This window comes from Poeciliopsis prolifica, unplaced genomic scaffold (assembly GCF_027474105.1).
Source record: "Poeciliopsis prolifica strain line A6 unplaced genomic scaffold, Auburn_PproV2 SCAFFOLD095, whole genome shotgun sequence".
Classification (NCBI taxonomy): Eukaryota; Metazoa; Chordata; class Actinopteri; order Cyprinodontiformes; family Poeciliidae; genus Poeciliopsis; species Poeciliopsis prolifica.
This window is the reverse complement of record NW_026562470.1, coordinates 1,156,367-1,182,655: the sequence shown is the minus strand read 5'-3', so window position 1 is coordinate 1,182,655 and position 26,289 is coordinate 1,156,367. Positions and strand designations below refer to the sequence as shown.

The following is a 26,289-nucleotide window of genomic DNA, read 5'->3' as shown; positions in this document are numbered from 1 at the left end:
TTTAACCCTGTGTGACCAAACGTAATCTGGATATAACGGTTTCCTCTTTTCTACTTCTTTCTGTTCTCATTACACCAACTTTACTTTGGATACTGTAAGCCACTTAACACTTATATCTTCTTCCCACTGCTTCAGTCATCTTTCCTGAACCTTTTGTTTAATAATAGACTTGATTTCTTCTTTACTGTATGGAATTAAAATATCGAGATAGCTATTTTTTGTAGCTTGTTTTGCATATTTATCTGCCAACTCATTATGTGACGGTATCCACGTAAACACAACCCATTGCCTGAATTCTATAAATTAATAACTGAATCTCTAATGAAAGATTTGGTCTACTAAGAGCAGGATTATTTTTTAATGAATATAATGATGAACTGGAATCAGAACATACTATGCTTCTTAATGGACAAACTTCCTCAATCCATCCTAAAGCTAAAATGATTCCCATCATCTCTCCTGTATAAACTGATACTCCATCAGTAATTCTTTTGCAGTTTTTAATACTGAATTCTGGAACAATGAATGACACCCCATTATTGCTAATTGAGTTTTTTGAAGCATCTGTATAAATTTGGACATATCAATAGTACTTATTGTCTAAATACGATTGTACTGAAAATGAATCTGAAAGGTTTTCTTTTTTCCTTCTCCAACAAAGTAAAATCATCAACACTATTATGAAATACAGACAGAGAAAATACAGACTATATTATATCTCTTTACATTTCTTTTTTACTTGTAAGTAAAAAAGAGTACAACTTCTGAGTAAAAAATGATAGAGGAATACGTTACAAAATGCCTTTCGTAAGTTATTCCCCTAACAAAAAAAAAAGAAAAAAAAAACAACAAAAAACGTCAAAACAAACATAAAAGTCTTATTCTTTTAAGTAAGTCGTATTTTTACATGATTTCATAATGTCTCCCTGACTTTTAAAGGCAGTGATGTATTGGGGTGAAGCATATTCTAATTAAGATGTAGATTATTACACCAGAATTAATGCCCAGGGAAAAAAAAGTGTATCTTATTTCAGTTTTTGTAATTTAAATATGAAGAGAAAAACAAATTTCTACTAATTTCTACTAATCTGTTTCTAAACACAAAAAATCTATTAAAATTTTAAATATCTGGTATTCTATATTTAAAATTTGTATTTTAAAATATCTAGAATACTGTGCTTTTGTCAACTGGTTTTTGATGTGAAAGTCTAATCACCAAAACATACACTGACCCTGTGTCAAAGTTTTGCAACAAAAAGTTGTGCAAAATTCAACTTTTGATTTGAAGAAATGTATTCAATGGGACCAACACAGGGTGGTACCTGGAGCTAAGTAAACAAAGTCAGAAGCTGATCCAAGTTTATCTTGCCATCACACATTTTGTAAATGATTATAAGTGAGGTTAAAATAATCTCTAAAAGTCACTCCAGATTTATGTGTGTCTGTGTTTTTAGAGGCTCTATATTGAAGATGGTAAGAAATAAAAGCATACATTTTTGTTTTTCTCTCTGTCTCTCTCTGTTCTTGGCTTCCACTCACTGAGCTGTTGGCTAATTGTAGTACTTAGTCCCTCCCATTTCAAATTCTTCTCATAAAAGAGCTAAACATAATTGACAAAAAAATCAGTCTATCAAAGCAATGCAGCCAGTTTCTAGATAATTTCGGACCCCTCAGACTACCCTGGGCTTTCTGCTTTCTGATATGTAAATATTAAATAATACAGAATTCCTGAACTGAATCCAAATTGAATAAGAAATAGTCACTAAATAACACAAAGCAGGAAAACAACTTAAAAAAAATTCCATTTAAAAATGGAAAAAGTTTTTACCAATTTTAACAAGTTAGAATGTGTCACATTTGTCAGAATGATGTCGGCTCTGAGTGCTCTCCTTTTGTTTGCACTAATGCTCAGGGGTTTAATCAGTGTCAAAAGGTCGTCATCCTAGTCAGTCATTTAAATGTCAGGTGTTTTCCTGTCTATGTTTAGGGTCAAAGTGGCTGAAATTAATTTGTGAGGGATTAATTCAGCCTGAGCAGATTAGATTCTAGTTACCCACTTTATGTTTGATCAGTGGGCAAGCTTCTCCTCCTGTTCAAAATAACCTCACCAAATCAGTCCAGCTCAGACACAGCAGAAAACCATGTACATTGTTTCCATAATCAGTTTTGTTGGATAGAAAGAGTTCTTATTATCTGCCTCTGCCTCAGTTGCATGACTGAGTGCCATTTGGAAGGAAAAATGCAGGCATATTGAAGTATTATACATTTCTCTTTAAACATACCAAAAGAGATTGCAAATGTTTGAAAAATTTAAGATTTGGCTTCAGTTGCACAGAAAAATATCTTATTTACAAATACAGTCTGACTTGTTGGCATCAGTACCATATAGCCATGAGTTGAAGGATTCTGTTTTCATCTTGTGGTTTTGTTCTGTTCCACCCACAGTCTAATTTACCAGTTGGTATTAGTGTGTGGGCGTGTGTGTGTGTGTGTGTGTGTGTGTGTGCATGGTTATTTTTCTGTGTTTCATTCCTTGGCACCTAGATGTTTAGTTATGTTCAGTTTAGTTATATCTTGTACCTGATCCCTGTGTGTTATGTCATCTCTTCACCTCCATTCCTCAGTTCTTCCATATGTATTTAATCAGTCTCACTTAGTCCCATTGCAGCAGATGCTGTCCTCCTCACCCCAGAACTCCTGATTCATTGATTGCCAGTTTTCCATTCCTCTTTCCTTTTATTAAAGGAAAGTGGTTCAACACCAACACAAGACTATGGAGCAGCTTCCATGGTGTTGGAAGCTGATCCAACACCATGGCCATCTTCTACAGTCCAGCAAGTTCTACATTGGGTTAACTGAGGCACAATGTTTTTCTGGTACACTGCATGAAGTGGATGGAACTATATTTCACCTCAGAACAACTAGATGATGGGAACTTTGACACAATTGAGTTTCTAACAGGATAATAATGCCAAACACACATCCCAAACTGGTTTGAAGAGCAACACCTGTCTTTAAAGCAGCAACTCTTCATCTCCACCACTTATTGCCATTTCTTGTTCCATATCAAAAATGTGGGTGGAAGATGCCTGCAGTCAAACTTCCTGTTTGTCCAGTTGGAGTCAGAGATGTTGCAACAGAGCCATCTGAGATTCCAGTAGTCTCTTAGAATAAGGTGTTCATGTCGTAGGGTTACTCTTAGGTTTAAGTAATCTCTCTTCCTGTTGTCTAGGGACAGACATCAGCAGAAAAACACAGAGGGTCCTGCTAAAAAAGCTCTGCTGATCAGCCTCTGTCTACAAACACACTGTATGCTATTTTCACTCGGTTAGCTCAGAATACTTTCACTTCCAGAATACATTAAAGATGAAAAAAAGTCAAAGTAGAGTGATGATGGTAGTTCTGGAGTCTTCCTCTGTATCATTCCAATGAAGTTGAGTTCCCTGCTTAGGGAAAGAATTGGTTGAGCACTGAAAAAAAAGAGAAAATACAACAAAGTAATTTTTTTCTTGTTTGGAAGGGTTGATTTAAAATCCTTCAGGCTGAACTAATCTCTTGCCAGATTTGGGAGACACATATAAAGTGTTGAGAGCTCCTTAAAGTTAAAGGAGACAACACTTAATTTAAATGCAAAGAGAAAAAATTGTTCTTAATGTCAGAGGTTTCAATAATTAAGTTCCACCTTTTGGTCACTCAGGAATAGCTAATAGCCAGTAAATCTGGAAACTTATTTTCATTTAGCTCCTGTGAAAGTAATGAATGCAGGATAGCATTGTCATGTTTATATGTACTATTAATTATAGATGGAAAGTTCCATGTCATAGACAACCAAGCAATAACTTAAGCATTTTTCATTTTAGTACTTCAATTTTAAGTTGTTTTTTCATGTTTTTGTTATTCTTGTGTAATTAAAGTAGTGATTGCATTTTTAACTTTGAGATTAAAAAATGAACACCAACATGGTGATAAATCCCACTTTTTCAGTGTAATTAGCTCAATGTAACTTTCCTCTTTTACTCCTTTAACTGTGTTGCTCTGAAACACACAGACATGTGGCCCACATCTTGGGCCACATCTGTAATCCTGTCTGCGTAATGATGTTAACTTCCTTTTTACAGACTCACTAAAACGCTGTTATACAATGATCATTTATTCACACTGTATGAGGCTGATAATAAGCATGTCAGAGTGATAACCACTGTTGCTTGGCCAGAGAACCATTAAATCAATCAGAAGCAAAATCTCACAGATGGATTTTGTTTACATGTGGAGAAACAAGTCAGAGAGCATCAGTCACCTAATACCTGAAAGTTAAACCAATGTTTAGCCTGTGGGAGCTCTAACATTCAAATCTGAACAATGCTCCTCTGAAGCATCTTTAAACTTGCTCCCTTCTCTGTCAATTTTTCTGATTTTTAAAAAAAATGAGAAATCAGACTTGTTTTCCCTCCTCCTGCTGTGTTCTTTTGCTGCTTGATAAACATCAGAACTACATAAAACACAGAAGTAAAAAGGGCTTAATTGTACAAAATCCATCTTAAAACACAAACACACACACACACACACTATGGCACATGTTGGTGTGCAATGAACTTCCCAGACATTAGCGCAAGCTTAGTGAGCACAGAACTGTTTCACATGTTAGCTTGTAGGCACACCTGTCGCACTCAAGACCTGGACAAACAAAATTACATCTGGGCAAAATGAACATGAAATGTTTGTTACTTCAGCACAGGGCAAGCATTATGGCTTAGGAAGCTTACCTGTCCTCCTGGTAAAAGGAGGACAGGAATTACACAGTAAAAAAAAACAAAAACAAAAAAAAAAAAAAAACAAAAAACAATTTTTACATATACATTTAAAAGTATATGTATTAATATGTCTAACTTTTTTAACATTTGTGACATTAAAACCACACACTCCAGAAGTAGGAAGTTAGGGGTTGGACAAACAGAGTAGTACAAGAAAGGGTAAATGATTAAAAAAAATTGAAAAGTAATTTAATTATGGTGTGCTGTTTTTTTTTTTTTTTTTTTTATTAACCCTCTTCACTCTGATACTCATAAATAAAATCCAGTGACACTACATGTACTAAGTGTCAAATACTTAGTAAATGTAGTCCACCTAGGACAGGGGTGCTCAAGTCCAGTCCTCAAGAGCTACCGTCCTGCAACTTTTAGTTGCAGCCTTACTCCAGTAGATCAGGCTCAGCTATGAACAGGCCTGGTAACGATTCAGGTGTGTTAGAACAGGGATGCATCTGATAGTTACAGGATGGTAGCTCTTGAGGTCTGGACTTGAGCACCCCTGACCTAGGAGTAAGATCAAAGAACTCTAGTCAGATGATCCCAAAATTCTCATGTAATGTAAACTGTAAATATAATCTTTATATAAACCCAATTCCAGTGATGTTGGGATGTTATTGTGTAAAACAATATCTCAACTTCATTGGAATGTATTGCAGACATCAAATCGAAATAATTGAAAAAGGGGAAAAAAAAGTTTACCTGTTTGAACAATATTGTGTCTTTGTAGTGAAGTCAACTGAATATAGATTGAAACTTGAATGCACCATGCACCCACAGGACAGTGGCAGCATTATTCTTTGGGGATGCTTCTCCAACACAAACAGCATAGCAAAAAAAAGGGCTAGGGTTAGCACCTCCCTAAAAACATCCAGAGCTACAACAAATAGTTTAGATCATGTCTTATTACGAATGGCTCAGTCAAGAGGTAAATTTAAGCCAAGACTTGAAAAGGATGTTCACAGTAGCTCTCTATCCTGTCTGAGCAGCAGCTCTTTTGCAAATAAAAACTTTTAATGTGTAGATTTAATCTGTAGATTTGCCAGTTGTGCAGCTGTGGCTGCAGCAAAAGTTCTGATGCAAGGAGACTGAATACAAATGTGTAGCACACTGTTTTTCTTTGGGAAGTTTGTAAACTATCCTTTTTCTTTTAATTTTCCAAGTATGCACCACCTTGTAATAGTCTATCACATAAAATCCTAATAATAAAAGCTGAATTTTGAGGTTGCAATGTAACAAAGTGTGAACATATTTCAAAGTACTGTATTCCAATTCAAACATCACTCTCCCAAACCGCTCGACACTCTGACATTACAGGTAAGTGCTGAAAAACATCTGCTCATGCTCACGCTCTGTCCATTTCAGATTCAAAAAGCTGTCATTATCAAACATTTTTCACCTTTCTTGTCTGCTGTGGTATCTGAAATCTGGTAACGCTACGTTTGTGTGCATGGACCAGTCTGTGAAAAAAAAACAGCTCACTTGTGTGCAGTTTTTTTCCTCCCACAGCCTTTTAAGTTCCTGTCTCTCAGCTGGAGATGCTGAAATAGTGCATCAGAGAATGCGTTAAGTGGGGACTTGTGCACTTAAGTGTAGGTACAGAAAACAGACGAGAAGTTTTGTGCAGAAGTTCCAGCTTTCTTCAGCTCCAGGGGGGGTCTTAGCAAGACATTAATGGGCTCAACACATAAATACAGTCATTATGGCTCTCTATGGAGAGTCTCTGAAGTAGACAGGAGTATCTGGTTAAATAAGCTGGTAAGAATTTGTGAACAATGAGGACGGTAACAGTGCGTTTTAGCACACGCAGAAAAAGAGCACACACTGAACACAGGGTCTTCATGAACAGAGACGAAGGCGAGTAAGAAGTGTGAGTTTAGTTCTGTGGGATGTGACAGCTCCTTTGTCCCCAGTTCCTTCAGCCCACTCACATGGCAGCACCCCCTTTCATCCATGTGGGTGTGTGTGTGTGTTTGTGCATTTTTTGTGCAAATGCTGTCTCTAGAGTCAAACGAAGGAAGAAAACCCCGTCATAGGAGTGCGTGACCCCGGCGGGTTCGCGCTGGGGTTGATGTGTGTGTGCACGGGCTGTCCTGTGGGTGTGTAAGCTCCCCCTGTGCTGTGCTGCGTCACCACCGTCTGATAGTAGGGCTCCGTGTCAGTGGTGGCACACTCCTCGTAGGCAAAAGGATTTCCTGACCCTTTGAGGCCTTTGGGCTGCCGCTTCCAGGAGTTGTAGTAGGTAGGGTCGCTCATGTAGTGGTTGACAAAGGAGTGCTTTGGCTGTTCATCCTCGTAGTCGCTGTCCGTTAACTGCACACAAACCACAGGATGTTTATTAACTTACCAGTTATTATAGGAACAAGAGTAAGACAGAAAAACTAAATTACTGGTATAGAAAAAAAAGCTATTGTGTTCTATTTTCCTGCTATTTTAAAACATATTTGAATTTTTATAAAAAGCAGGCTTCCAAATAAGTTGAGAGGATCGTTGGCTCAAGGAAAAAGTGAAGAATAAACTCCCTCTCAACACATCTGAGCTAGTGCCCTCTGGAGGGCGCTAGAGGCCTAATTAAAACAAAGGCAAACCGACTCAGAACTTCTGTCCAAATAATGGATACAAGCTGCCATTAAAATCTAAAAAGGAAAAAGAAACTTTTGTCCCCTCAAAGTCATAAACATGTTGATGTCAATCAACTCAGTCTGTCTCTTCAAACAGACTTTCAACATAAAGCATGAAGTCTCTCTTTAACTACTTTTTATTACATTACCACAACAAATTTATTTGTATTATACAGAGATTCTGTGTGACAAACCAACACAAAGTTGTGCTTAATTTTGAAGTGTATATAAAGAATTAAAAGTGGGATCACTCTTTAATCTAAAATCTGTAAATAACATCCAGGACAACTAACTGAGTTTGAAACGTATAAAAATGATTTTTAAAACATGAATAAAATAAAATAAAACTAAACTAAACATTACATAAGTGGTTTATTTATATCATTTATATATATAGTTAGTGGTAATTCACAACATGTCACCTCAATCCAATCATACATACATTCTAACTGACCCTAGTCACCAAGCAATGCAGTAAACGTCAGCCTAAAATTCAAACTGATCACGTTTTTTATTATGTCGTTACATCCACAGCTCAGGTGAATCATCGTTTACAGAACGATTGTTCATTCTGCAATTCTAGCCTTCATGCAGGATGGATAGAATGAAGTCAGGATTGAAAGAAAGAGCAGAACTCATGACTGAGGTTTAGCATAAGGAGTGTTGGTCAACTTACCTAAAGTAGTAATTTGAAACTAATTACTGATCATTTCCCCGAGAAAATAATCCGGTGAATACTTTACTGATTACTTATTTTCAAAGTAATTAGTTACTTAAATTACTTTATTTCCTTACTTGTTTTTGTTTGGCTTATAACTTCATGCACATTTCATCAAAAAAAGTAATGAAATGCCAGTCTGATTTGAAGAATTATTTCTGCACATTCCATGATGAAGAAAATTCAGTCTCTCTTCTCTCTTCTGTCTCTCTCTATATCTCTTCCTAACCATACAAAGCACAATTATTTTTGTGTTTGCCTTCTTTCATTCAAAATAGATGTAAAATACAGTGACAATATAAAATTACTTTAATTGATATCTCCTGACTGTCCTCTGAATTAGTACCATTTCCATCTTTTAACAGTTTTTGAAGTGGAGAGAGGATTAGTAAAGAGTTTTAAAAAAATCTCTTTTCACCTGTTTATCAGAAGAGGGGCTGTCAGAGGTTTGCCCGGTGGAATCTATGTGGAAGCTGCATTGGTCAAGTCAGGGTCTGGGGGCTTCTGCAGCTTACTGTTCAATATGAAGTGGAGTTTTCTCTAGAGATAAGTTTTCTCCCCACACAGAGCACAAAGCGCATGCAAATATTTTCGTCACTGAGCTGAGCTAATGACTGCGCTTCCAAGCATTAAACGCTACTTTGTTCTGCTGCACTCTGTACTGTTTGCTGCTGATTTACACTTTGGTCTGTTACCATGACCAGTGAAGACGCACGCACAGACATGATTGTCATGAGAGGATCACAAACAAAATCACAGTCTGCTTGTAACAGTAACAGTAATCTAATTAATGTTTTAAAATTGTAGTTTCTTATTTTACTCGTTACTTGAAAAAGTAACGGGATTACATTAATATGTTACTGGCCACAAGTCATGATGGGATAAAGCAAACAATGTGGGAGAATGTGCTCTAGTCACTTGAGATCAAACTTGGAGTTTGATCTCAAGTGGTCTGTGCACTCTGTGAAGAGGAAACTATGACTTCAAAAGAAATATTAAACAGCCTGTTATGTGCCTCGGGCATATTATAATTATGTTTGTTAATTTTTCTTTGCTGGATTGTTTTGTATTGACTTTAGTTGAATGATTTGATTTTGTTTAATATTTTGAATTTGGATAATTTCTTTCTTGTAATTTGATCTTGTTAATTTGTGGCTGTTGGACCGCCTATAAATAGGCTGGGTAAAGCGCCAGGTAAAGCCAATGACCACCACCAACCACCACCGAGGATGTATTCTGACGCGGTGCACACGTCTCTAATCGCACCTGACGTCACCAGCCTGCAGTATTTTCTTATTAGCTCTTTGTTTGTTTGCTGGTTTTTTTTTGTTGTGATTTTGGCCTGGTGGGACCAATTGTCCTGTTTTCAATTTTGTTTCTTTGTAAGAGATTCCTTTTTTTGGTATTCCGGTACTAGCAGGGGCTTCGACTGCCAGCAAGGTTAGTCCCCTGCTGTATCGTGTTGTTCTTTTTTGATCGGCTCATCTGGTCCAACTTTCTCCTCATACTTTGGAATTGTTTTTTGTTGTTGTTGTTTTTTTTCTTTGGCACACAGGGAACTGAGGATTTAATTCTCTCTTTTCCTCCACAGGAAAATCAAAAGAAGCAGAACCAAAAGAAATGGTCAAGAGAGTTTTGAAATAAAATTACTTTTTGAATCCTCATTTTTGCCTACATGTCCTCAAATATGTTGTGGCAATTGTAACAGCCATATTGCAGTTTGCAAATGCACACAAGGACAGTAACTTTCATTTATGGAGTCATGTCCTGATCTGTTTGGTCATAATGAGCATCATTACATTTGGATGGAAACATCTAAAGATTCCAAATTAACAATGGCACAAAGCATTCAGAGATGTTCAGAGATCCAGATAAAGTGGTTTATCTTCAGATAGTGAGAAACAAAATGGTGCCTGTGCCTTTCTATTCTGTGAATGTAAACTTCTGGTTTCAACTGTACATCTCAGGTAAAATACACAGAAGTTTATGACATGTCAAAGTTCCAGGCATGTGACTATTTTTGCAAGACACAAATTCACGAGGTACTAAAGTGTGAGACCTGTGTAATATGATACATATCTGTAAAGGATGCAATATAATCAGCACATATACACTATTTTCATAATGCTGTATTTGTTTAATATATACTGCTCAAAAACACTCAAACAACACAATATAACTCCAAGTAAATCAAACTTTTGTGAAATCAAACTGTCCACTTAGAAAGCAACACTGATTGACAATCAATATCACCTGCTGTTGTGCAAATGGAATAGACAACAGGTGGAAATGATTTTCATATTTATTTCATTCATTCAGATCTAGGATGTATCATTTGAGTGTTCCCTTTATTTTTTTGAACAGTGTAGTAATGTTTAGATTTCTTTGTTATTCTTTGTAGTCTTTTTTGTTATATCTGGAATTTCATTTTTTTTAATATTGATCAGAGACTATTCTATTTTATTAAACCAAAGTTACAGCACTGTGATTTAACACCACAACAAATATCTTAAAAAGCCTTCTTAGAGCATTTATATCCACTGATTAACCTGGCTTTTTTCAGCTTCCTCTGTTGGACTAAGAGCTTTGTACCGCTCTCCGCTAACAGTCAGAGCCTGTTAGCGGAGTTTCATGTTGTTTTGACAACTAACTCTTTGAGGATTATAATAAGTCAGATCAGTCATGAATCTATGTTTCTCTTTTTAGCTTTTTTGACAGGAGATATGTTACACAAACTGAAGACTGAGAATACTTGTCACTTTTCTTTGACTGTACACCTCAGACAATATCAGACAGAGTTTCTTCTTCAAAATGTAACTTGCTTCTGAATTGTAAGGATCAAATTGGTCACAATTGTTTTGAGACATGTGACAGTGGTTCGAGAATTTTCAGTAAAAATTTTTTGGGGATAATTTTGAAAGCATGAACACAAACATTCCAAGTGAACTTATGACAGATGTATTGATAGGTTTTGAATGTAAACCAAAACAAAAGGTAGGAAGGATGAAAATATAGTAGAAAAATAGATGGACAAATGATTTGACAAATTCAGGGTAAAGGAATGACTAGATAAATTAATTCAGAGAACAGAATTTCGAATAAAGTTGGAAAAAACAAATATTTTCCCAAACTGAAAAAATAAATACTCTGCTTTTCCAGACTTGTTAGAATATTTTATATCAAATTATAGTTTCAGTTTCATGAACTCAATCCAGAACCAAAACTGATTGAGGCACAATGTGAAGGATTAATCTTTCTCACTCTACTGGTATTTGCTCCTTTCTTAATAACAATAAAAATTAACCCACACAATCTGTAGGTAAAAAGATGCCAGATCAGTTAAAAACTAGTGATCACACATGGAGGTAGAATCCAACACTGACCAACTGATCTTCATAAGTCAGACACACTGGTGTAAAATCATTACACATATAGAGATGAAGTTACGTCAAATAGAAACAGGAGGAACTTAAACTGAAGAAAACATTGGGAAGCCACATTCATAAAGACAGACTAGAAAACAAAGATACCTCTGATTCAGAGACCTCAGTGGGTTTCTCTGTGAGTGTGGTGCTTTCAGTGAGCATGGCTCCGTTATAGTTGTTACAGATATCTTCATCAGAGTAGTGGAGCCCGCCTGGACTGGGCCTGGGTGGAGATCTGAACACAAGTTTGGATGTTGAAACTATTATTTTTCTTCCAATGAGGATTAGTGCTGTGTAATCCTCTGGGAGAGCTAACCTGGTCCCATTCTTTTTGAGGAAGGAGTTCTTGGTGTTGAGTACTCTGCTGTTTAGCTCCAGAGAAGTAAAACCTCCATTGTCAAGGGTTACTGACTCCTCCCCTGGAGTAATGTGCTTTCCTACAGAAATAGAAAAAAAAAAAGGACATTTGAAGAAGCTGGTCCAGTAGATTATTGTTTCTATACAGGAGGACATCTTGTTTTTTCAATTCTACTTGTACTACTCAGCAATTTTTTTTTATATGTGTTGAAACTGTCACCATGTCTGACAGTATGGGATGAGACAGAAAATCAATGAGAAAAAATCAAGCTCCTCTGCCTCGTTCCAATGCTCCCAGTGCTGAAAGGAGCAAGTACTGGGAAACAACCAATCAGAGGCAGCAGGAGGGGCTTAACACAGTCAGTCACAATCTCTTTTAGCGCTGCTCATTCTCCTTGCTCTTTGCTATGATGCAGCTAGCAGGGAATGTCATGAATGCATTAGCAACATTAACTGACAGCACTAAGGCCTTCCTGTAGCAACAGCAGCTCAGGGAGGAGCTGGAGGACATCAATCTTTTCACATATTATTTGTGAGTAGACTCATTCTCACAAAATAAACTCAATTTTTAAAAAAGGTCATGATTTCTTATCACATAATGTCATCATCTGTCAGACAAATTCAATTCAAAATTCTAGAAACTGAACAGCCTACAGTATTATTGCTGTATTGCTTTTACATCGAAAATAAATATTTCTCAAGTCTATTGTTACAACGAAACATGGATCCTCTTAAGGCACAGGACGATTAGGAAAAAAAAAACATTTATTCAGTCTGCTAAGAAATTGCAACAATTATGATATTTTACTCTCATTCTGCTATTATGTCGGAAAGTCAATTAATCAATCAAAAATTTCAACATAAAGAAATAATTCACAAGTGGCATCCTAACAATGATGAGAAAATTCAAGTTAAGTCATTTTGTGCATCTATTAGTTTAATTAACAAGCTATTTATGTTGATTAGATCAATAATCAATAATCCATGCCTTTCTGTTTGTTTAGGCTATAAATGTGGTGCAGCAAATAGCCAAATGGTATTTTGGAAAAGGAAAATGTGTGTTGATTTTCAGAAGTGGTTAAATTCACAGTTAAATATAGTCATTATAATGAATACATTAACATAGTGCAGCAATTAAAGATGTTAAAATAACAGGAACTGTGACAATTAAGATTAGAGGAGGCACAAAAGTCCGCTTTCCACTGTTTCAAAGAGGAAGATGGAACATAAAGGAAATCTCCAAAGCTCAGTATTGGAGAAATACAACAAATGGAGTTAGGTTCAACTGATCTTCATAATTTATTTGGCTTTGGTTCAATTCAAAATACCTTATTAATCTCAAAGGAAAATTAAATAATAAAAGTGCAACTTGATGTAGCTACTGCTACAAGTACAAAAAAGCTGAGTAGATTTCTGTACTAAAATAAAACCATTTGAGAATAATAAATTACAGAGAGGAAAACAAAAATCCAGTCAGACACTTGGGAGTGGGCTTTGTCCCGATTAATCAGAATGAAGGAACAAGGTTACACCTCTCAGCACAACAAGCCGCTGGAGGCAGTTTTATAAACAAACACGTGGATAGGTGCCCCAAAAGTGTCTCAGCTTTTCAGTGTCAGAAAAACAGACTATTCTGAATCTCTATGTTTAGGTGAAGATAAACGATGCTATTTAAGCTGAAAATGTTTTGTCTGAAGAATAAAAATAAATGGAGAAACATCATTTGCACAATTGTGGCACCCGAAAGACTGAAGGGATGATTAAGAGAAGAACAGACCTGTACTACAGGCCTTGTATTTGGTGTTGTGTCCATGCAAGAGCAGAGTAAAGACCAGGACCAGGATGACGATGAGGCCCACCAGAGCCATCACCAGCAGGAACCACCACTCTTCATAAAAAGGACGCTCCGACAATGCTGCAGCAGAGAGATGGATTAGGACGTTAAGGATGTAAGAATGCTTCTAAAAGTTGCAGGATGGTAGCTCTCGAGGATTGGACTTGAGCAGACCTGCTTTAAGCTATTCAGACCGCCAACATAAAGAGATACAATCAAAACTGACTAATTTCCTTGCAATAACTCAGAAATAGATAGTCCAAATGGTTTGGATGTATTTTTTATTTCTTTCCTACTTACAGCAAATTTCTGTTCATATCATTATGTTTGTGGTGCATTTCTAGCCTAAAGAAAGATAAATGACACCAGATATTTCCAGAGATATTAACATGCATGCAAGAAAGCCTTAAATTATAGCAGAAAGTATGATGGCCACCATAAGAACGGCTAACAGTATTCAATTATGCCGCATGAACTGATCAGTACATTTTTGCGAGGGAACGCAAAAGAAAAAATAAAATTCCATGTGTCCTCTAAAAGGCTCCCTTACAAACCAACATGGCCATCTATAAAACAAAAAAAATAAAAAATAAAAAGTTATACCCCTGGGGTAAAACAAAGTTGGAAAATTCCCCAGCCACACATTACCATCAAGAAATTATTTAAATATGAGTCTCCATAATATTTGATGATTGCAAAAACATTTCAGATAATTTCTCATCAATTCTGTCAATTTGTATTTTCTTCAGAGCAGAAACTGTCTAAAGAGCATAAGCAGAAAATGCTTTGAAATTTGTAAAAAACAAACAAAAAACACATTGATGTATTTTTTTTTCCAAAATTATTTGAACATTGCAATATACTTTCATTAAAGATCTAAGTGACTCCAAATCATTTTTAATAGCAATGGATACCAACATCAGGGATTTTGCTTCACCAGCATAAATAGGTATTTTCTATTTACTCTAAATGTTCTTTTCTAACATAAAAATTTGCTTAATGGTCTGAAACACATTAGCAGGACAAAAAAGAAAATGTCAGGGGGAACATTTATTAAAAGGGCAGTATTGTGTATTTTCCAGGCAAAGTGCCATTTCATGGCACAATCAAGGAACTATGATGTCTTCACTTGTTATAAAAATGCTATGCATGTCAAATATTACTTAAAAGAATTCAACTTCATCCTTGAAATTGAGCCTTTGTCTCCTTAAAAACTCCTGCTCTTTCTGAAACTCAGGAACTCATCACAACATGGCTCATCTATTAACCCTGTAACAAAGTTTTTTCCAAATGAAATCATACTTTACAGATGCACACTTCCATCAGATGTTTACTAATTTCTGCTAGCTAGACTGAAGGAGAAAGTTGCAGGGAGGTCTGCTCTTTGAGGTGCCATTCAACTGCATACACAGTTGAATGGTTGCTGTGGGAGATTGAAGAATTTCTTAAATATAGATGAAAGAAGGGAACACTCCCAGTATGTTTTTAATGAAGGAATAACATTATAACCTGATGTAAAGCTAAAAAAAGTTTGATTTTACATAAAATTGCCCCTTTAATGGGACAATAGTGTTTTTTTAATTTTACACTTATTCAGCATATTGTGCATTTAGAATGCAAAAAGTAAAATGTCACAGAAAATCCTTTGAAAATAAAGACGACTCTAAGTGTCTGTTCCTCTGATCTGTTCATTAGAAGTGCTAACAAAATGTTTAAAGGTAACTGATAAGTATCTGGGTTTAGATTTCTGTTTGACCTGTTACACAGACCGTAGCTGAAGCACTTCTGCCTTTTGGTGGCAGCAAAAGCCTAATCACCTCAGTATGTTGTGTCCATCAGGCTGGATCTACTGACATTAAAATTTGCTTAAAGGTCTGAAACACATTAGTGCATTATCTCCAGTGGTTTGTACATCTGTGTGTGTTTACCAGCAAGAGCCATGGAGGGTGCGCTTGGCTGTCCGTAACCATAGCGATTCACAGCAATGACTCTGAATTCATAGCTGACTCCCAACCTCAGACGCTCCAGGGGCATGGAGATGGACCTGCTGGCTGGAGGGAGGAGTCGGATGAAGGAATCCCAGACTCCCTCATCTACAGGAATACAAGTTTCATTAACACAAGTGGATGGATAGAATTACAAACTGTGAGTAAGAATGACACATTTTAGATGGTAACAATATTATGGTGGAGGCAGTAATTGCTGTTACGACTTTTAATAAAAAGGCTTATTTATTGTTAGCGGAAGAAAAATTAAATCAAAGACTACAATTGCTCTCCTGCAGAATGCTGCACACACATGGCCACGCCCTCACACACACATACACAGACACGCGTGGACATACACACACATGCACGCACAGAAACATACACACACAGCTCTTTAATTGTTCCTGACTTGATTTGCATAATGGTATCTAGAGAGACTTGCACTCAGCACAGTTTAGTGTGAGTAAATAAAAGGATCAGTGCAGACAGTGCAAAGGTCGGAGCAATGAGTAACAGAGCTCACCTGAGGGACGCGCCTCCACAATGTAACCAGTAACAGGAGCTGCACCCATGTCTCCTTCTGACCAGTGGATGGTGAGGGCAGAGGATGTTTTGGTGATGGACATTTCCACCGGCGGTCCAGGGGACCCTGCAGCATTAAAGGAACACACTCACATGTAGACATGGTACTGATTTGTGTTATTTTCCTGGGACTCAACCTACAGAATATAGTTTAATCCTACCTATAATTTATTAGAATGCACAATACGTTGGCACTAACATCAGTATCGACTGGTATTAGTCAATTTTTAACTTATCAGTATTGGTCCGATAAATAAAACTGGCCTTATAATAACAATAAGTATTCATTTCCACTTTGTTTCCATTTGTGTCAGAAGGGGAAGTGGCAGAGGTTGGTACTTCATGTTTGGTTCAATACAATACATTATCCTGGGTTTCTTTTTAATACGTTGAGTGATTAATTGAGCATATTGCACTGTTTAATACGTAGGATCAATTGGAATGTATGTGTGCTTGAATTGAAATAATATTTTGTAAAATGCCTTGAGATGACATTTGTTGTAAATTGGCAGTATATAAATATTGTGAATTATTAATTGCACTGGCAAAAATCTTGTTGGAAATTTGTAAGGAATGCTGTAAACAAGGAGCAGTGCAGGGACCAGTTTAAATGAATGACCATTTCTACCAAGAAGAGTGGTCATATATCCATTCATCCATCTTCTTCTGCTTATCCGCGGTCAGGTTGCGGTGATAGCAGCCTAAGAAGGCTCTCCCCAGCCACTTGTTCCTTCTCCAGGGGAATCTCCAGGTGTTCGTAGGACAAGCGAGAAACATAGTCCTGCCAGCGTGTGCTGGGTCTTCCCCGGGGCCTCCTACAGGGGGTCCGCGTCTCACCTGGAGGGTGCCCAGGAGACATCCTGACCAGACGCCCAAGCCAGCTCAACTGGCTCCTCTTGACGTCAAATATCCAATTATACTCAATTTCTGGTGTGCAGTAATGTAAACTTTGGCAGAGTCCAGATTTGAATCTGAAGGAGAATCTAAGAAGGAAGCTAAAGTTTAGGGTGATGGCAAGGAGGTCTTAGACCGTTAAGGTTAATTAAAACAGAGGAACAGAAAAAAAGCCTTTCAGCAGTTGTGACTGCTGAAATGCAAATTACTAATTTTCTATTGATTATTTAGATGGGTATAAATTTTTTTTTAAATAAAAATAAAAAATGAGAGCAGAGATGTTATCTTCTGTTAAACAAACTTCTGCGTTAAGTGAAAATAAATTTAACCTTATGTTACTTGTATGTAAACTTCATACTTGTATTTTGATAAAAATAATTATTTTTGCAGGTCAAATCATATCTTTTTTATTTTTTAAATTTTCAGCTGGTGAGCTCTAATTCTTTGGAAAACACCAAAAGACACTTTGAATGTTTAATACTCTAAATAAAATCATTTGATTTGAAGCAAAGACTAAAGTGACAACATGTAGAGATTTCTGTCAGTTCTGCCCACCTTTCACAGGTTGAGCTGTGATGTTTGCTTCCACTGCTGATCCGTAGCTGACTGTGAGAGCTTGAACCCCAAACATATACGTTGCTCCTTTGATCAGGTCTCGAACTTTTAGCCATCGCTGCCAGCTCCCTTTCACATCAACTGTCACCACTTTACTCACTCCTGTAGATTTTTGAGGAGAAAGCACTTTGAAACAGCAGACATGCCCTTTAGTGAGTGAGTGAGTGACTGTGTTTGTGCATACCTTGTACAGGAGCAGTGGACTGATAGATGACCCGGTAGCCTTCCACTTGCCCATTGGGAGTGAGTGGAGCACCCCAGGTCACGTTGACGCTCTCCCCCGTCACTTCAGAGAAGGTCAGGTAGCTCGGCCGGCTGGGCGCTGCGGAACAAACAGACCAGGGAGATCAGAAGACATGCTGCCTAATGGTTTAGTTTTCAGGGAACTTAGTTGTAACAAACTTCCTACCAGACTGCAGGGTTCGGGCCCCGCGGGGGTCACTGGGAGGTCCATCCCCAGCTGTGTTAAAGGCAGTCAGTGTGACCATGTATGGTGTGTAGCTGGTCAGGTTTGTGAGGTGAACACAGGTATCTGGTACAAAAATCACCTTCATCTTCTCAGTCTGGTTCTGGTTGTCTCTTTGCCAGTAATGAATCTGGAACACAGTGAACAAAAGATTCATACTGTTTTGCCATTCCAAAAAAAAAAAAAAAAAAAAAAAAAACTTGTATTCAGCCTCATTCAAACTGAAAACCCCAAATATAACCCAGTGCAACCAAGTGCTATAAAATTCACCTTAATCGTCAATCTGTGTATAACTTAGGTTTAAGGATAAATCCAACTGTACAGTGAAGGTTAAGAGTACTTCAATGAATTAAAAGCATTCAGAGAAAGTTGTAAAAGAATATCCAAAGCTTTAAGCATAGAACATAACTCAGCTCAATCCATCATTTGGAATAGCAACTAACTATACTTTAAGTGATAAAACATTTACATTTGTTATTGTGTTTACACAGCCCTGATCAATCTCAGAGACTCTTTATCCTTTCCTTATGGTAAAAAGTCCGCAAGGTGAAAACAGAAAGCTAGGAGTACGACTAAAAAGGAGCGTTTTTAGAATAAGGTGCAGACCACAGACATAAAAAGTAAATCTCGCATTGGGTTCTCGGGTGCAGGAAATATGGTGGCCATCTTGTAGTGGTCATCCCTCCTACTTGGCTAAACCAAAACAGCAGAAGATGCCTCAGCACTTTGGGAAATCTTTGATCAAATCAATGGATTATTGATGTAAGAGCTCAGGGGATGACATCTGCTTTAGATGTCATTATTGGAACATTATTGGTCATTTTTAAGAAACCAATAAATTATTTCTGTTTTTCAGGTTTCAAATAATAAAATACATACGACTGTTGTATGTTTTTAGGTAAATATTTGCTGAAAAAAGCATATATTTTCCACCTTAATGATAGGGAAAAATAGATCTAAATATATTTCTGGTAGTTTTAGTGTCAGTGAAGATTTTCTTTGACTGATGTCACTTTTCTGAAGCCTACTTTATGTCTTGAGTCAATTTTGTCTTACCACCTTTTTTAACTCAGATAAACTATACAAGAACAGCAAATTAATTATTGTCTGATCTGCAGTTAGAAGGTGATACTGTGGTGTTTATAGAGACTAATCCAAAGCCAGTTTTCTGTTAAAAAGAATGGTCCATAATGGTGTACACAAAGAATAGAGAACCAAGAAACCACAAAAACAAACATGCACATATAATCATAATGATGTGCTGAAAAACATAGTGTAATAATTAATACAAGATGTATTTGGTATCTGAGAACACTTGAATAGAGTGTCCACTCAGTTATACATACATCTGATACTTTGCTGATATGCCAGTAACTTTTCAAATAGCAACATACTGTAAGACTGGTACATTTAATAAATGGTTTACAGTTTTTAATTTCTCACAAAAACTGACATTGAAATATATTTTTTAGCGAACGCACTACCTAGCATTTTAACAAAAATAATATGCTGTTGCAATTGGGAAATAAAACTCGAGCAGAGAGGTATACAAATGGCTCAATTTTCTTGTTATTCAGAATATATAGCACTATAGAGCACCATAATCCATATTTAGTGCTTCCAAAGCTGAAAATCGCAGCTTCCAAGTAGCACTTGAGGGCAGCATTTGACCATATCCTTTCTTCTAGAAGTTCTTACGGTAATGAGATACACAATAACTCATTGATGCAATCAGCAAAAGATTATAGTATATATTATCTTCAGTGCACAGGGGGAAGTTCCATTTAAACAGAATGATATGCCTTGCTCTATTTAGTGAGAACAGTAAATTAAAAGTTGAACTCACTTTGTAATTCCCTCCATTGTTGTTCAATGAATCAGTCTTTGCAGTTGGAATTTTCAGGACAATAATTTTTTTGTTTTTGTTTTATCTGTCATAGATGACCATGATGATGATTATTTTTACAGTTTCAACTGTTGAGAATTGATTTAGTACTTTTGTTACTGAACATGTTTCAGATGATCAAAAAAAATCTTGTTAGACAAAAAGCAGTTTTCAAATAATATAATTTATTAGGACATAAACAGTTATTTTTTTATGCAAACTACCATTATCACTTTGAATATCATGTGATGGTCTGTTTCTGAATTGCTGTATTAGTTTTGTGTACTTTTGGTAAGCTGCCCACTAATAGAAAAGGGCCAATATTGTTCTACGTTTTCTCCATGTGTGGTTCACTGGAGTCCCAAAGCCTTACAAGCTGCCTTTTAACTCCTTCCAGACTGATAAATATCAAGACATTGTTGTTATTTATTCTTTCTATAGGATAGGTCTGTGAGCCATACCACACATGCTCAATACATTTAATTTACAGAATCATTGTTGGATATTGAGACTTCACTCAATCAGTTCTGCTCGTTTTGCGGAATGCGCTGTTTAAGGCTATATCATAATTATGCACATTAGCTACTGGCGAAGACCTCTCAACTCATTGTTTTCATTCGCTCCTCAGAAACATGAAAAGCAGATGTACAGTGGTACAACCTTACATCTTTCACCCAGAAGCAGATCCAGAAACACAATAACTCAGCACAAAATATATTTTTCCAGAAATGTGACCCTTTTTAAAAATATACCTTTGCAAGGTTAGAAGAGAAGCAATTATCTCCATATGTAAATAAAAAAACCCCAGAAAAACAATGTCAGTGTGTCTGGATGACTGACATATCAACACAAACTGTCTTCTTCTCAATATAGACTATACCTTTCAGTTTATTACAATTCCAACATTAAATGGAGATAACTAGCAGATCTAGCAGAAGCTGAAAGCTTGAACAATAGCAAGATTGAAGCTACCTATCAGGATGAAAGTGACAAATCATGTTCATCCTGAGCAACAATACAAAACAAGACACCATTATGTATGCCATCATCTGCAGATTTGTGACGAACAGCAGGAGCAAAACTTTCCTTCTCTCCAAGTTTTCAAAGAACTACTATCAAACAGTAAAGGAAGTCACAACCTCTAAATTTATTTATTATTCTTTCTTTGCTGCTGTTCTTTCATCTTAATCTCTTACCCCCCTCCAGTGCTTTACAACCTGCTCCTCAAACCTGAACCCACCTATCCGGCAGTTTAAATACCATCCCTCCATCTTCTTCTCTGATCTGGATTCTAGGTGAACCACTTTTATGTCATTCCTTCACTCTGCAAATATTACACTCCTTTCTTTAACATTTCTGTCCTTAACTCTGACACACACCAGTGTCTCAAGGACAGATAACCTTGTATCTGAAGTGCAAGAGTGAGAGCTGGAGGACAAACAAAGAAATCATCCTGAAACCATTAAGGGATTTTCAGATTTTCCTTCATATGTAATTATTTTTTTCATGTCTCGAAGACACTTGAAGACACAGTAGCATTAACCCTCCTTCAGGAGGCTTGATGTGGACACTTATTTAAAGCGTTTATTTAAGTGTGTGTTTGAGTCCCACTTTGCCTTTCCTTAGGCAGGCATGTTGTATTTGTTGCCTTTGTGTTTGTGCTTGCTTCCCTGAGTCACCTTGTAGCCTTGGATGAGTCCATTCTGGGTCTCCAGAGGCGGCATGTCCCAAGTCACTTCCAGGGTGGAGGGAGACATGGCTGACACCTTGATCAACTGAGGCGCCACCGAAGGAGCTGCAGCCGGAGAGACGAGAGATGCTGGTTACCGTGTGTGAGCAGCTGCATGTTAAAAGAGCGGGAAGTGAGGAAAATGTGTTCTACCCTTCCAATTAGAATGAGCCTCAGGCAGGACCTTGTTACGCCACTGTACTGCACATAAGAATGAACACTGAGCTGTGTGCACCTGAGGCTGGAAGAGAAGTCCATATCACCTTATTTCATTATCCCCCTCGAGGCTTTTCTGGCTCCCCCTTCTGCTACGCTTCCCTATCCTCTCCTTTTACTCCTCACTATGTGGTACGTATGGCCTACTAAACTCTGCAAACACATTCACACAGCACACTAACAAACACATGCATACACATGCAGGGGTGATATGAATGCAGCACTGCTCTGATGCACTGCAAGTGGAAGTGTTTCTAAAACTGTGGAATTCTATTTACCTCTATTCTTGTTTGTCGTTTACAAATGTCTTTCTGTATCAGGTGTGTGTTTGTGTGTGTGTCTTTGTAATTGTGGTTTGAATTACAAAATAAACTGGATGTATTAGCTGGCTCCTACTTTGACTTTACAGTACAAGTAAAAGAGGTTAGCCTTCACTATACAATTGTTGACCTTGTGTGGTATTTCATGATGGATACACATGAATGCTCCCTATTAAAGAACTCAACAGAGAATTTAAAAGATAATTTTACTGGACAAAGCCCACAAAAAAGAAGACAAAAAAGTCTAAAACTCCAATAAAACTAAAAATCTTTTCAACTGAAAGTGCACACGGTTCCTCAGTATCTTTGCACTTTACATGAAAGGTCATTGATGAAATCCTAAAAGCAACTCAGAATTGAGCATCTGCATTGGCTGAAAACAAATTTCTTATTCTTTTTCATCAATTATTTTGTTATTTTAGCTTTAGTCACAGCAACTTCAAGCAAAATATAACTTACTGTCATTCCTTCAGTCAAACAGACTCATGCTAACAACAGGCTATTGGAACGCTGTCTTTTTACCTAAATGCTCTGAATTTAGAGCAGAGGTAAACATTTGCTATTCAAGGAGATAATACTCTAAAACACACTAGCAATTAGTTCAAGATACCTTAGAGAGCAGCCTTTGTAATGAATTACAGTAATAAAAAAGCCAATAAAAGGCAGCAGGTCTTTAACTTGTCCTGGGCTGGTGTCTGTAACTAAACCGAGCAGAAAAACTCTTCAGAATGCTAATACAGACTATCCAGTGACGCTCCATTCAACATTCAGGAGTCTGATTGTTTCTACTCTGAAAACAGTTGGAGGTAATTTAGAGCAATGCTTGTAGAATAATTTTGAAGAAAATTCAAGGTTACCTGGAAATTAAGTATTCATGTCCTAAAGAAATACATGGTGTATATAGCTTGTTATTGAATATAGTAAAAACATAAATGTGCAAAAATTCAAAAGTCTGAAATTCCTTTTTTGCACCGAAGGCATTCACAAATCTTTACTGAGAAATGGAAATATAGAAGTTAACCTGGAAACAACACTTTCTTCTGTCACATCTTACAATTATATATATATTTCATGGTTGTTTCTTTTCACCTACCTGCCTCTCCAACAGTCACCTCAACAGGAGCAGATGGACGGCTCTCACCAACAATGTTGTAGCTCGTCATCACAATATGATAATGTTTGAACTTCTTTAGTTCTGTAAGCAAATATCAAATCTTTTCAAAACATTTCTATTTTACTAAACAAGAAAGCACACATCTCCAGTCAGAAGTTTACATCTGACATTAATGTCAAAATAATGTCATAATAATTGTACAGCACACATAACTGAGGATTTATGTATATTTTTTTCACCCTATGTCTATTAGAGAACATCCCCAATGAAGTCACACTTTTGGACACAGTTCTTGTTATCTCGTTAAAAGTGAATATGACATTTATAACCATAATCAGTGTCTCAGTGTAAGACTTCGGCTGTATGTTGATCGACTTTGTAACTTACGTGTCAGCTCAAACTCTGTGAGTGAGGCACTGCTGACTGTCTTGAAGGTGCTCTTGGCTTTGGAAGAGTGAAAGAAAAACAAATGGAAAATCAATTGTGCTTTGAGTCCAACAACAAACCGCTCAATTATAATGGGATTTAATAAAATCACTGTATTGAAGAGCAAACCATTCAACAATATTTTTGCTTCAGTATTGTTGCAGAACTTTATATTTGGATTAGGTAGAATTTTTTTCACCACTCTATACCACAGACACAAATGCTGCTGAGTGTGAGGAGTAGAGAGAAAAAAAAATCGTTACCTCAAAAAAGATGAAAAATAGATGAACACACCATAGTGTACAATGCAAATAAAAATGCTAAAAATTATCATTTGAATAGGGTTCTCTGAATTGGTGGCGGTTCATTCCAAGTTTTCCAACACCAGGGAATCCTGACATTATGAGAGTCCAACCAACCAATGAGAACACAGCTGATGGCAACACAGGAGTTATGTCATGCATGTCACATTTAATATCACAGTTTGCAGACTCACTTTTCCTTCTAAATTAATTGTCATGAAGGCAATATTGAATTGGAAATGATTAACAACTTTGTAAACAGAATTGTATAAGACAATTAACTTACAGTTATTAAAAGGTAAAGTGCTTCGGTGAAAAGAACTTCAAGCTTAAAAATGCCAGTGCAGTGCATTTATCAGGACTTTTAAAAAAGTGGTTAACAGACAGTCTGTCAATACTGTAGGAGCATGCACAACTTGTAAATGGTGTCGCTTTGTGTGACTCACATTGGTTAAAATTCAGCCAATCAAACAGTATAATGACTAAATAACACACATTTATTAACTGTTACAATTGTTTCCAGTGATTCATCTTGTTTTTTCAGTTTGAGACTTTGAAGTGTTCAGAGTTGAACAAAAGCTATGTTAAGATTTGAGACCATATTAGCAACAACAAAATAAATATTTTTGTGAGCTGTGGAGCTATAGGCCTACTGCTCACAAGCTAAAATGGCAGACAATAACTTGATGACATAACTTGCCCTTCATGGTTTCTAATTGGTCTAGAGTACGACAGGGGTGTCCAAACTTTTTCTTAGTGAGGGCCAAATACAGAAAAATAAACAAAGGGCCGGGCCACACACAAGTGCATATGTGTAGCATTACAACCTCATAGTTGTGTCTCAGAAAGGCGGAGCTTTACGCAGAAGGCTTTCATGTGCACATCCTGGAGCACATGAAAACCCAGCACCAGCTGTTCTTTTCCTTGTAGGTTCTTGTTCAGTGTATTCAGATGATGCGTGAGATCAAAATGCCAGGTCTGCCAGCCACAAAGGGTCACTTAGTTCATGAAGAGGTTGTCCCTTCTCTTTTAAAAACTGGTTGACTTCTGATCTCAGCGAATAAAACCGCTGCAGAAGCGCACATCAGAGTGGTAGAGTACATCCCCGTATTCAGCATCCACGTCAGATTGGAAAGCCTGAAAATCTTTGTGGGTCACAAAGATTAAAGTTAGGATGAACTATATAATCCACCAAGAAGCGTCTTGGTGGATTATATAGTTCATCCTAACAGCCTCACCTCCGCTCTCTTTTACCTTTGCGTACAACAACAATGCCATTCCTTTGCGCTCGCCCGTCATGGCCGGCGTTCCATCTGTTACTCCGCAGAGCTTGTCCCATTTGAGCCCCATCTTTTCAATTGACACAACTTCAAAAATATATTTTCCTGTCGTTGTGTCTTTTAGGCTCATAGTATCAAGCAGCTCCTCCATACAGCAAAAATTTTCATCAACTTCCCGCAAAAAATGAACAGTTGTGCAGTGTCTGTCGCATCTGTGCTCTCATCACACGCTATTGAGTAAAAATCAGAAGCACAAGCTTTGTCTCTCAGTTGAAGTTTCAGGGTAGCTGACAAGTCCTCAATTCTGCGTACCACTGTATTTCTGGATGAGCTCACATTGTTGAAATCAGACACTTTTTCTGGGCACATTATTTCTGTGACTTTGATGAGGCACTGCTTTATGAAATCACGGTCTGAAAACAATTTGCCGTGCTGGGCAATACGTTTAGCGACTTCATAACTTGCTGTTGTGGCGTTTTCCTGTATTTTATTAGTACAAAAAAACCTGCTGTTGAGCTTACAGGCCAGCTGCCATTTGCTTGACTTTCTGTGTTCGTTCTGCACCAGTGTACGATGTGTAGCTCTGATGTTTGCTCTCATAGTGCCGACGGACATTATACTCTTCATCACAGCAACATCTTCACTGCAAATCAAACAGACACACTTTCTGTTGATTTCTTTGAAAAAATACTCATCTTCCCACCGTGTTTGA

The 26,289-nt window shown here is 37.1% G+C and overlaps 1 protein-coding gene across 2 annotated transcripts in view; it reads right to left on the bottom strand.

The window, feature by feature from the left end:
- Positions 1–4,132: 4,132 nt before the first annotated feature.
- Positions 4,133–26,289, bottom strand: part of LOC129353727 (protein sidekick-1-like) — a 355,296-nt gene continuing 333,139 nt past the window's right edge. For both annotated transcript variants that reach the window (XM_055023085.1, XM_055023086.1), the window contains 12 exons: positions 23,957–24,013; positions 23,549–23,650; positions 21,870–21,985; positions 18,249–18,435; positions 18,024–18,161; positions 17,780–17,941; positions 16,272–16,397; positions 15,689–15,853; positions 13,704–13,841; positions 11,886–12,006; positions 11,675–11,804; positions 4,133–7,118 (listed from right to left, as the gene is read on the bottom strand). In XM_055023085.1, coding sequence (XP_054879060.1) covers positions 6,813–7,118; positions 11,675–11,804; positions 11,886–12,006; positions 13,704–13,841; positions 15,689–15,853; positions 16,272–16,397; positions 17,780–17,941; positions 18,024–18,161; positions 18,249–18,435; positions 21,870–21,985; positions 23,549–23,650; positions 23,957–24,013 — 1,748 coding nt within the window. In that variant the 3' untranslated portion in view covers positions 4,133–6,812. The remainder of the gene's footprint in view (positions 7,119–11,674; positions 11,805–11,885; positions 12,007–13,703; positions 13,842–15,688; positions 15,854–16,271; positions 16,398–17,779; positions 17,942–18,023; positions 18,162–18,248; positions 18,436–21,869; positions 21,986–23,548; positions 23,651–23,956; positions 24,014–26,289) is intronic.